Here is a 12025-nt window from a genome sequence, read left to right on the forward strand (position 1 = left end):
CCTGAGCCAGCATAACTGGCTCAGGAATTCTGGGAGTTGAAGTCCACGAGTCACAAAAGAGTCAAGGTTGCCGACCCCTGGCCTAGGCCATTTTAACAGGTCTGGACTTGGAACTTCCAAGAAATCCTCAGTCAATCCTAGGAGTCGAAAGTCCACACATCTTAAAACAGGTGGTCTTGGGAAGTCCACATATCTGAATGGCCGATGTTGAAGTAGACTGAGCTAGGTGGGACAGGACAATAAAGAGGGCTTTAGATATTGTTGGCAGAACATTCCAACTTTTGGTGGGGGGAACCATCACTGAGAAGGTCTCCTCCTGCTCCTTCCCAAGGAAGAGACAGCAGCTCTTCTCCGTCTGCCGAAGGGGGAAAAAAGAACCAAACAAGGGTCAACTTCTGTCCCCCGAAATGTGCCCTGCCCTGCTGTGTGTGGGAATTGGTCGGGCCGAGGAAAGTGCAGTTGGCAGAGAAAGCGGGTTTTGCAGAAGTTGTTGCAAGCTGACCAGACCTCGCCCTGTTTTTGTTTGGGCACAGAATACGGGTTGCGCCTGGCCAGCCACATATTTGTGAAAGAAATTTCTCAAGACAGTTTGGCAGCCAAAGACGGCAACATTCAGGAAGGCGACGTTGTCCTGAAGGTACGTCTCTTTCTCCCTCTTTGTTTTTATGCTCGCGTTCGAGCATCTCTTTTGCGCAGAGTACAGGCCCTCCTCCAGTGAACCACCATTCATTCACTCGGCCGTTCTTTGAAGTTGCTTTTCTTTATTTTGAAACATCTGGGTTTGTTTCATTTTTTAAAAAAAATACATTTGGAGTATTAAATAAAGCAATTCAATGGTTTAAAGGAGAGAAGAGGTGGAATATTATTAACCAGGTTTGCGGATACATTAAACCCGCTTTTTCCCGTCTTTTATCTGTCATTGTTTGCTGGAGGTAGCACCAGATCCAGAAGGCTGCAGATGGGACAAGCTGTTCTGGACAAAACCGGTGGCATTTTGCACCCTACTCTACCCTTTTAATTCTTCAAACATGCCATGAAAGTATAGATCAGGGATGTCCAATCTTGGCAATTTTAAGACTTGTGGACTTCACCTCCCAGAGTTCCCCAACCAGCCGTTTCCCAAAAGGTGGGAGAATTCTGGGAGTTGAAGTCCAGAAGTCTTTAAAAAAACTGCCAAGGTTGGACATCCCTCTGGTGTAGACGCTAACTTCTCATTGGTTACTCCTGTCAGTCATCCCTCTGTTCTCTTGCAGATCAACGGAACTGTCACGGAAAATATGTCCTTGACAGATGCCAAAACCCTGATAGAAAGGTCAAAGGGCAAGTTGAAGATGGTGGTTCAGAGGGATGAGAGAGCAACTCTGTTGAACGTCCCAGATCTTTCCGATAGCATCCACTCAGCCAACGCTTCAGAAAGAGACGGTGAGTATGGGTGCCTTTCTCTCGCCACGCTGTCGGTCGCTCCCCGTTGACCAAAAGTTGTGATGTGCCAAGCGGAACGACAAGCCTTCTGGAGTCTTCCGCAGGGGAAGGGCTGAAGAAATGCCTAAAGTGCCCACCCTCCACTGACCAAATTGGGCAAACCGCGAAGATCCTGTTTGGAAAGCCGATGGCCCACCCACGTCCTGCCCCAAGCTTGTGTTCATTTTTAGGGAAGCTCATGCCATCTTTTTACTTCTAAATCATCTCATGAAACCCCCCCCCCCACTTTTATTTAACAGACATTTCAGAAATTCAGTCGCTGGCATCTGATCATTCCAACCGATCCCATGACAGGCCCCGTCGCAGTCGTTCACGATCTCCTGACCAGAGGTCAGAACATTCTCCACAGCAGCCCAACAATGGCAGGTGATGGTCGCCTTGTGCTCTTTTCAAATAGACTTTTTGATGAAAGACGGACGGGAGGATGGCTGCTCGGGGGTGGTGGTGAACACAGGAGCCAGGGGTGTGTGTGGCACCACTGGGCATCAGTGATGCGATGGACCAATGGCTCCATCTCTTCCAAAGCGCTAGATCTTATCTTGGGATGTGGTCTTCTGGAGGGTTTCCTCTTGAGATGGCACCTAAGGGAAAGTATGGATTTGGGGAATTAGATGCTTAGCGGTGAGACTCTCCCAAGAAATAGATATGTCCAGGATAATGTTGCAAGATCCAATCTGGGTCGGTCACTGAGATGAGCAGTTTGGTCTTCTCAGCTTTTGGACTACTTCTGGAGCCCATCCTGAAAGAGTTTCTACTCTCTCTCTCTTTCTCCAGACTATATTCTGGAGATAATCAGATATTCTGGTAGTTTCCTGAGGATTGGGCTTCAGCACGAGTTCTGAAAGCTTGGAAGCCCAAATCTCTGGTCCTGATTGGATCCTGCAGGCCGTCCTGATTTCTCTAAGCAAGAGTTTTGACTAGACTCAACAAAGAGGTTCTCGGAGAATTAGCATCTGGCAACTTTGATTTTTTCCCCCCTCTGCAATTAAAAACATTTTGAGAAAGACCCAGAGAAAGAATTGGATACTATCCATGATGCAGAAATGCTACTTGGAAGGCTTGCGGTCACTATGGCAATGTTTTTCAACCTTGGCGGCTTGAGGATGGGTGGACTTGGACTCCCAGAACAGATGCTGGCTGGGGAATTCTGGGAGTCTAAGTCCACCCATCTTCAAGGTTGAGAAAAACCACTGTGGAAAGGAAGCAGAAATGACTCTAATGAAATAGGTTCAAATATTAGCTACACTTTGGGTTGATGGAATTAGCCCTACTAAACGGGAGGCCTGTCTGATGGAAGCCTGCATGGTTTGATGGGGAGGGCGGAGGGCATTGGATTAGAAATAGGCGGCCCTTAATGAAATCACCCTGGAGCTGACTTCCCTTGTTTTGTGACTGAAGGCTATTTTAGAATGTTGCCATGTTGAGCATCCTTTAATAAAGACCAAGATCCTTCCTGACACAGCACAGATGTTAGAAGTCAAAGCTCGATTGCCAAAAACACCTGCAGAGTGAAATCACACCTTAGATGAGTCATGGGAAATGTGGCTGTAATTTTTAACAACATTCTGTCATCCAGAAACGTGTGTGTGTGTGTGTGTGTGTGTGTGTGTGTGTGTGTGTGTGTATCAACAAAATTGAATATTTACTAGAAAGTTCAAAATTTGGGTTCCCCTCATTCAGAACCTGTTTTATCATCTGTGGTAGAGATAATCCCAGGGGGATAAGCATCTGGAATCATATTTAGTTCAGCTCTTGTTATTGTTCTTAGCCAGTGGTTGCAATAAATTGGATATAAAAAGACAAGCACGATCAAAGCGTGTGCAGGATTAATGTGTGGACACAACATTTACCGTTGGTGGCAACCTTGATCTCCTGCTGGGCTGTTGGGCTGGTTTGTGAGATAGAAGAGTTGTCCCAGGTCAGCTGTTTGATCCCTTGAGTAGAGAAGACCTAGGATGGATCTGGCCAGCTGACCCAGGACATGTCTTCTCCAACAAGGAGACAAACGCTCTACTTGACCTGCTCCAGTAGGGATGAAGGGCATCTCCCTGCTTCATCCTACCCAGGAAGGCTTCCTCCAGCTGGAGAGACGAGGCAACCCAGAGTTTTTCAAACTGGCTTCCGTAGAACTTCAGGGTTCCACGTGAACTTTATGAGATTCTGTGAGAGGTTAAGGACCAAGAAAAGCCAAGTTTGCTATTGGAGAGAGTTTTGGAACATCGACAGATCAGCTTTTGCATAGGCCATGGCGTTGTCACAGTCCACGTAAATATCACGGGAGAACAATTTACCTCTTTAAGCAGAGGGCGGGTGCAGTGGAGAGCAAGAGAAACTCAGGAAGGGCACTTGAGGATGCAGCGTTTGAGTGTTGGCTTTTCAAGAACACACTTCAGAGCTGAAGAGCTTGAGGCTAACAGGCAGTTCACCGCGTTCGGAGAAGCAAACAGTAATCGCAACATGCCGAAGACAGAACCTCCTCACTTGTTGATCTTCCCACCCTGCTTCTAAGGCTGAAGGAGCTTTCCCCCCTGAGGTGGCGTTCCTCAAAATTGTTCTCAGTTAAGGAATGGCTTGGTGCAAGCCATCCTAGGGCTGCAATGTTACTCTTGAAGGATAAGTCAGAAGCCTCGTGGCAGTTCTGGAACACAACAAACCAGCCATTCTGGATGGTTTGGTTTTTTCCCTCTGGGAGTTTGCAGCGTTCCAGGAACACCCGGAGCCGGGAGCACATCTGGAAGGCTGCAACAGGCAGGTTGAGTCTCCCCAGAATGGAACGGTTGCTAGAGGGATGTTTGGACGATCTTTGCTGTCTGTCGAAAGGGTTGAGGAGAACTGCATCCATGGGTCGGTCGATAGAGAGTTACCTTTCCTGCAAAATTCAAAAGTTTTGGGGAGGATATCTTGCAAATGATTCCTGAGAGCCCAGAAATTGCTATCCTTCTTCCCATGTTTGTTTCGTCTTTGGAGAATTTTTTTTTGATGAATGTTTGCTTGTTTTTCATTTATTTATTTGTATCCTGCCTTGATTATTTTTATAAATAATTCTAGGCAGAGAACATATCCAGCGTATCTTCCTCTTCCTCTTTGGCCCACAACAATAACCCTGTGAGGTGGGTTGGAGTGAGAGAGAGAGGCTGGCCCAAAGTCACCCAATTGGATTTCATGGCTAAGGCGGGACTAGAACTCCTTGTCTCCTGCTGATTGGCCCAAAGTCACCGAGCCGGCTTGTCTCCTACTGTCTAGCCTGGTGCTCAGCCACTAGACCAAACTGGCTCTCAGTTGATCAGAAATACCATATTTGGTGATAACTTTTTAAAATTGCAACATACATGCACTGTGATATGTCAACAGGAGAAACAAACGCTTTAATTAAACAAAAATATTTATTTTAATGATGCTACTAGATTCCAGAGTGATTAGAAAATATCCTATCGATCTGGGTTTTTCCATATATTTATCTTAAGCTACCCTAGATTTTCCTTGCTGCGTGAACCTATGTGAATTTTTTTTTTCTGCCAGAAATTTAGTATTCGTATTTGCTTTGGGTTTTTCCATAAAAGCATTAGGACTTTTCCCTATTTAGTCCACAGTAAGCCAAGTACATGATGGCACAGACAGTAATTGTCATTGCAATGATAATCCCGTGGTAATCGCAGTCACACTCATTCTTGGACCTTCTCATTTCTTAAGTAGGGAGGGCTTTCCGTAGAGAGCTCTTGACCTTTCAAGAAACTGTTGTGTTTACTAGGCAACAGTTGAAGTCCTGGTTCAAGGAAGTGTGTTGTATACAGTGGTCTCTTCTAAGATCATGAATTTGTAGAGGTGGTGGTGCCATCTACTTGCAGAAAGTGGATCCATCAGAGCTAAGCCAAGTTCTGGGTTGGGTACTGTAGCCTTCTTGTTCGTTTACGGAGAAAAGCAGCTGTTAACATCAATCTTGCTTTGTGTATTAATTATTTCACCAAGGATAAATTAGTATTGGGTGGTGGGTGCAGGAAAACAGCCAAATTCGGAGAGTAACAAGAACATTCCTGTTCAACTTCAAGGCTATTCTCTGATATTAGAATGCATGAGCATGTGCCTGGGAAGGAGAGTTAGAATAAATATAGATTTGTTTTTTTAATGTTGTACATCCTCAAAACTGTATCCGTGGTTGCCTCTCTTCTGCTAGGGCTGGTCCAGAGTGGGGAGATGTCCATCACTGATTCACATTAAGGGGCTGGAGGCTAAAAGAATAAAAGAACAGTTGCTGGAATTGGGTATGTCTAGTTTAATGACGAGAAGGATGAGGGGTGACATGATAGCAGTCTTCCAGTATTTGAGGGGCTGCCACAAAGAAGAGGGGGTCAACCTATTCTCCAAAGCATCAGAAGGCAAGTCAAGAAGCAACGGATGGAAACTTATTAAGGAGAGAAGCAACCAGGATTTAAGGAGAAATTGCCTGACAGTGAGAACAATTAACCAGTGGAACAATTTGCCTCTGGAAGTTGTGGATGCGCCATCGGTGAGAGCTTTTAAGAAGAGACTGGATAGCCATTTGTCTGAAATGATATAAGGTTTCCTGCCTGAGCAGGGGGCTGGACTAGAAGACCTCTAAGGTCCCTTCCAACTGTTGTTCTGTTACATTAGCTTGATGGGTCTGTAAGGACAATTAATTGCTGGTTTTGTGAAGGTGCCATTGGCTCTTTTACTAGTTCTTTGTCTCTCTCCATCTTTCAGCATTATAGACACTGAGATATCTGACATGGTTTCATATTTTTGGGGTGGCATGGTCTGTGGCTGGCTGGGGAATTCTGGGAGTTGAAATCCACAGATCTTAAATTTGCCAAGGTTGGATACCCCTGTAGGCCATTCTGTGACCAAATGGATGGAATAACCGAGTCGGGAGGGACCGTGGAGGTCTTCTAGTCCAACCCCTTGCTGAAGCAAGACACCCTATCGCATTTCAGACAGATAATTGTCCACTCTCTTGCATATCCGGAAGGGCCGGTTCTAGGAGGCCTTCAGTGGATTGTTTTGCAGCCATAGAGCCCAAACAGGTTGTTTATTCCCCGCTTTGTGCCACCTCCCATAGCAGATCTTTGTTATGAAATGTCTGGATTTCCTCGCTAGAGCCTATCATTACGGCTGCCCATTTGAAAGGGAGTTTTTTGTTTCTCTTGATGCAGTCACCGGAATAGAGATGATGACAGAATAACCAAGCCAGGAACGGTTTCCACACCGGTGAAGAATGCGGAGGAAGCTTCTCTAGCCAAAGCCGTAGAAGAATCTGTAGCCGAAAAGAACGACAAACAGACGCCGCCACTTCCAGGTAAGGATTAAGCTAGCACTTAATTTTTTTTAATTCTTATACAGGCAGTCCTCTGCTTACGACCACAGTGGACGACCCCAAGATTTCTGTGGCTAAGCGAGACATTGCTTCAGGGAGTTTTGCCCCATTTTATGACCTTTCTCATCACAGTCGTTAAGTGAGCCACACAGTTGTTAAGTGAATCTGGCTTCCCCATTGACTTTGTTTGCCAGAAGATCGACAAGGGGGATCCACGTATCCCTGGGACACGGCAACCCTCATAAATATGAGTCAGTTCCTAGAAATTTTGATCATGTGACCGTGGGGGCACCTCAACGGTCGTAAGTATGAAAAATAGTCACAAGTCCCTTTTTTTCAATGCCGCTGTAACTTCAAATGGTCACTAAATGAACTGTCGTAAATCGAGGACTATCTGTACACAGGCACACCTAGATGGACGCATGCATGAAGGAAGATACACCCAAGGAAACTCGATCTTTATTGGGACAGGCTAATTTCTAGACTCCGATCAGCCTGTTCTTAATTAAGCCTAAGATTATCTCCTGGCACCAGGCCAAACATTCCAGCATATAATCAATCCCTCCTTATTTACCTTCCCAAATGCTTTCCTGTTATCGGCACTCCTACTATATTTACATGGTCTCCCACACTCCAAATTAACAGCCAGATGGTGATGGAGGAGCTTTATAAACAGCTGCTTTAACTCACTCCTAATCTCGTTGTTAATATCTCTGAATTGTGTAAGGAAATGAACTTGAGACAGGCCAAATGTCTTTCTTCCTGCTCTCTGCCTTCCAGTAATTATTGCGCTGCGGATGCAAGACTATTTATTGTTTAGGCGATCTCTGTCTTGCCTTTGGTTCAGCGGCTCAAGGGACAGAATAGGCAGCGCCACCCCGTTTTATGGGGTCCTTGGCACTCTCTGAGCTTGGTGGTTTTCTTTCAGGGCTTCTCTTACCCAACTAGGAAACATCATTAGTGCTGATGACCATCCTCAAGCCACTTGTATATTCACAGAGAACAAACCACACTTCCTTCCAGCACAGATGAGGTTACCTAGCTGAGTCATGAAAACGTCTGTAAGAAATCTGCCAAGCTCAGAAAACAGAAAGGGCCCCACAGTCGCCGCCTCCTCCTCCTCCTCCCCGCAAACCCCCCTCCCTCCCAAGATGTTACCTACTTGGGTCCTGAAACATCTGCAAGGAAACCACCAAGCTCAGAGAGGACCAAAGACCCCACAGTTCAACCCTCTCCCACTGATGCCTCCTGTTTTCCTCCCTAGTGGGTAGGCTAGGCTGGAAGGAGAAAGGGCCTGGCCCAAAGTCAACCCTCGTGGGGGACTAGAACCCTTCGCCTAACCCCTTAAACCCTACCCCACACGGCACACTTTCCTTACACGCCAGAGCCCAAGGAGAAATAGTTCTAGAATTCTTGTTGAGTCCCAAAGGCATACAAGAGTGAACTTAAGTCACAGCCGTGTCCCGGCTTCGTTTTCATTAAAAGGCATCCTTCGTTCCATGCAACGTTTTGTCTTGTCTGAATAGAACCGAAACCCGTCTATGCGCAGGCCGGACAGCCCGACGTGGATTTACCCGTTAGTCCCACCGACGGCCCTTTACCAAACTCAACGCATGAAGACGGGATGCTTCGGTAAGGGGATTTTCGCCTTTCGTCCCGTGTCTCACACCAGCCTGTGTCCTGAACGTTTTCTGATACGCCGTCATCTTCATGGACCATGTACAATGGACGGTTGGTTCCTGGCCAACGGATAAAGCTATTCGGATCGCCACTTTCTGGGCCTCAAATGCTATATAATGTCACTTAGGTGTTTTAAATTTAATTTTTATATTTGCTATATAGTTATTAAAAGTTTTTTTTATTTAGACCAGTGTGCTAATTTAAATATTCTCTCTTTTAATGACTTGGGGACAAAAATAAATGAAGAGGGGCTTTTGACTGACTCTGTGTCCTGACAGCACTTCACAGTCATCTAAATCATCACAATACGCAAAAAACAGTAGCTGGCAAGACCCCCGGATTAAAAATCTGTTCTTCTAATTCTCGCAGGCCGAGCATGAAGCTTGTGAAATTCAAGAAGGGAGACAGCGTTGGCTTGAGGTTGGCTGGTGGCAACGACGTTGGCATATTTGTGGCTGGCGTCTTGGAGGACAGCCCTGCTGCCAGGGAAGGCCTGGAAGAAGGCGATCAGATCCTCAGGGTAGGTGGGCAGCCCTGGTTTCATTCCAATCCAGCTGCAACGTCTTCAGCCGTTGTGTAAAAGGCCCTCAAAGACGTAACCTGGTTGTATCTGTAGACTCAGAGAGAAGGAAAGGCCGATAGAGGAGAGTCTTTGTAACTCGGGGTTAAACTGTGGGGTCCTTGGTGCTCTCTGAGCTGGGTGGCTTTCTTGCAGATGTTTCATGAACCAACTAGGTAACAACATCAGTGCTAGAGGGGTTTGTACAGAGGAGGAAGAGGACTGTGAGGTCTTCAGTGCTCTCTGAGCTTGTTTTTTTCTTTCTTGCAGATGTTTCATGACCCAACTAGGTAGCATCATCAGTGCTAGGAGGGAGGGGGGTTTGCAGAGTGGAGGAGGAGGCGGTCTTGGTGCTCTCGGAGCTTAGAGTTGTTTTCTTGCACTGATGAAGTGCAAGACATCTGCAAGAAAAGAAGTTCAGAGAGCACCAAAGACCTCAAAGTCCTCTTCGGCCTCTACTCCGCAAACCCCACTCTTCAAGCGCTGATGACATTACCTAGTTGGGCCATGAAACGTCTGCAAGAAAACAAGGGGGTTCAGAGAGCACCACGCCTAAGTTAAATGTTGGCGATTAGCAAAGAAGTTATAGCAGAAGGCCAAGAAGGTGTTCTGGGGAGACATCTGCTGGTGTCTGTGAAGGGCACTAAGTCCCAGTCAAATGACACAACATCTGGAACCTAAGAAACATAACAGAAACTCAGTACAGCTGTTTATGAAAAAACAGATTGCTGTCTGCTTGGATTCACTGCATTGTACGTTTATTTTTGTAAAGTTGATGTTCCTTTTGGGCGCCAGGTAAACAACGTTGACTTCACCAACATCATCCGAGAGGAAGCCGTTCTCTTCTTGCTTGACCTCCCCAAAGGAGAAGAGGTCACCATTCTGGCACAGAAGAAGAAAGACGGTGAGTCCGCGCTCTTCGCTGGCCTTGCTAGATCAGCTTGACCGGCGACAAAAGCCTTCAGCTGCTTTTTCTGCCTTTCTGTCGTTACAGTCTATCGGCGCATCGTGGAATCTGACGTGGGAGATTCTTTCTACATCCGAACCCACTTTGAGTACGAGAAGGAGTCTCCATACGGGCTCAGCTTCAACAAAGGGGAGGTCTTCCGCGTGGTGGACACCCTGTACAACGGCAAGCTTGGCTCCTGGCTGGCGATTCGGATTGGCAAGAATCACAAGGAAGTGGAAAGAGGCATCATACCCAACAAAAACAGGTATATTTCAGAGTTGTTCCCCTCAAGCCAACATCTGCCTAGAGAGCTGAAGCGGTGCTTAGAAGGTCTACGGAGATCCTCAGTCCTCCAGGTCCTGGTTATCTCAAACGTGCTTTTTCAAGAGGCAACTGGACTTCCTTGTTTTCCTCTGAAGACATTTTGCTTCTCATCTTCTTCAACTCTGAGCGAAAGAAGCTTCTTGGATGAGAAGCAAAACTGTCTTCAAAGAAAAAACGAGGAAGTCCAGTTGCCTCTTAACAACCGGAGGTCATAAAATCGCTCAACAACAAAAGGTCATAAAATCAGACGCAACCCACAGTCACTGGCTTTCTTAGCAGCAGAAATCATAGTCCCGGTTGTGATCGTAAGCCAAGGACTCTGCCTGTCCTTTCCTTTCGCCTACTTTGCAGTTGGGCATCCGTCCCCCTGGACATCGCTGGCCCCTCGCTTTGCGGGTCTCCATTGTTTTGTGTTATTGTCTGTTCCACCCAGAGCTGAGCAGCTGGCCAGTGTCCAGTACACCCTGCCAAAGACCGCAGGGGGGGACCGGGCGGATTTCTGGAGATTCCGAGGTCTGCGCAGCTCCAAGCGAAACCTGAGGAAAAGCAGAGAAGATCTGTCTGCCCAACCAGTTCAGACCAAGTTTCCTGCCTATGAGAGGGTGGTCCTCCGAGAAGGTGGGTTTGAAGAAGACAACAGCGTTGGAAGGGACCTTGGAGGTCCTCTAGTCCACCCCCTGTTCAGGCAAGAGGCCCTAACAGAATCACAGCGTAACAGAGTCGGAAGGGACCTTGGAGGTCCTCTAGTCCCACCCCCTGCTGAAGCAGGAAGGGTGACCCTCTAGGAAGAGTGGTGAGGAGGAGCTTGTGTTTAGACGGAGCTGAAGAGGAGAGGGCTTCTTTTTCATCCTGAAAGCCAGAGGTCTGATCTCCAACCTTGATGGGTCACCGAGATTGTGGCTTTTTTTTTGCCTCTGAGCCACGTCTGCTCCTCGACCTGACGTTCTCCCAAAGGGGTTTGGGATTCCAGCTCCTTCCATTCTCAACTAGGACACGGTCCAGACCCCACCTTTTTCTTGCCAATCAACACATCGCTCAGTGTTTTTCAGGAGAAAACTTACTCGGACGTTGCTTTTTCGTTCTAGCTGGATTTCTCCGGCCGGTGACCATCTTTGGACCAATTGCAGATGTTGCCCGGGAGAAGCTGGCTCGCGAGGAGCCCGACATTTATCAGATCGCCAGTAAGCACCTCACCGCCCTCTTGAGTCAGTTGTCGCTTTCTCGGCTGAGCAAAAGGCTCGACCAGCTAGCGGAAGAGGGAGGGCAGTGGAAATAGCCGGGCCAACTGGGACTGCCGGCAAACACAACCTTTAACGAAAAGCACTGACATCTAGAAGAGGCTTTTTTTTGGCACCCAGGGCTCGCTGCTGTCTCCAGAGCAAGGGAGGCACTGAAAAGGAGAACCAGGTACCTGTTCGAATGTTTCATGAATAATGGATAATGTGTGCTCCCCCCCCCCTTTTCCCCCCAACAGAAAGTGAGCCCAGGGATGCTGGGACCGATCAACGTAGCTCAGGCATCATTCGTCTTCACACAATAAAACAGATCATTGACAGGGTAAGTAATTGGATGCTCCTGTTTCCCCAGACAAACTTTATCCTATTCGTGAGAATAATTGTACTTCCAACTATCCTTCCCCATTCTGGAAACTCCCCAAAGTGCAAAATTACAGCTTTCATCTGCCTGAATTTATTTCTTTTTT

General features: G+C 47.1%; 1 protein-coding gene across 3 annotated transcripts in view; it reads left to right on the forward strand.

Moving 5' to 3' along the window:
- Positions 1-12025, forward strand: part of TJP1 (tight junction protein 1) — a 72677-nt gene that overhangs the window by 42461 nt on the left and 18191 nt on the right. For all 3 annotated transcript variants that reach the window (XM_081337641.1, XM_081337642.1, XM_081337643.1), the window contains exons 6-16: positions 534-637; positions 1254-1422; positions 1722-1848; positions 6651-6793; positions 8338-8443; positions 8861-9011; positions 9846-9954; positions 10045-10264; positions 10757-10941; positions 11409-11504; positions 11798-11880. In XM_081337641.1, the coding sequence (XP_081193767.1) occupies positions 534-637; positions 1254-1422; positions 1722-1848; positions 6651-6793; positions 8338-8443; positions 8861-9011; positions 9846-9954; positions 10045-10264; positions 10757-10941; positions 11409-11504; positions 11798-11880 (1493 nt within the window). The remainder of the gene's footprint in view (positions 1-533; positions 638-1253; positions 1423-1721; positions 1849-6650; positions 6794-8337; positions 8444-8860; positions 9012-9845; positions 9955-10044; positions 10265-10756; positions 10942-11408; positions 11505-11797; positions 11881-12025) is intronic.

Source organism: Vipera berus (assembly GCF_964194415.1).
Source record: "Vipera berus genome assembly, chromosome: 12".
NCBI lineage: Eukaryota > Metazoa > Chordata > Lepidosauria > Squamata > Viperidae > Vipera > Vipera berus.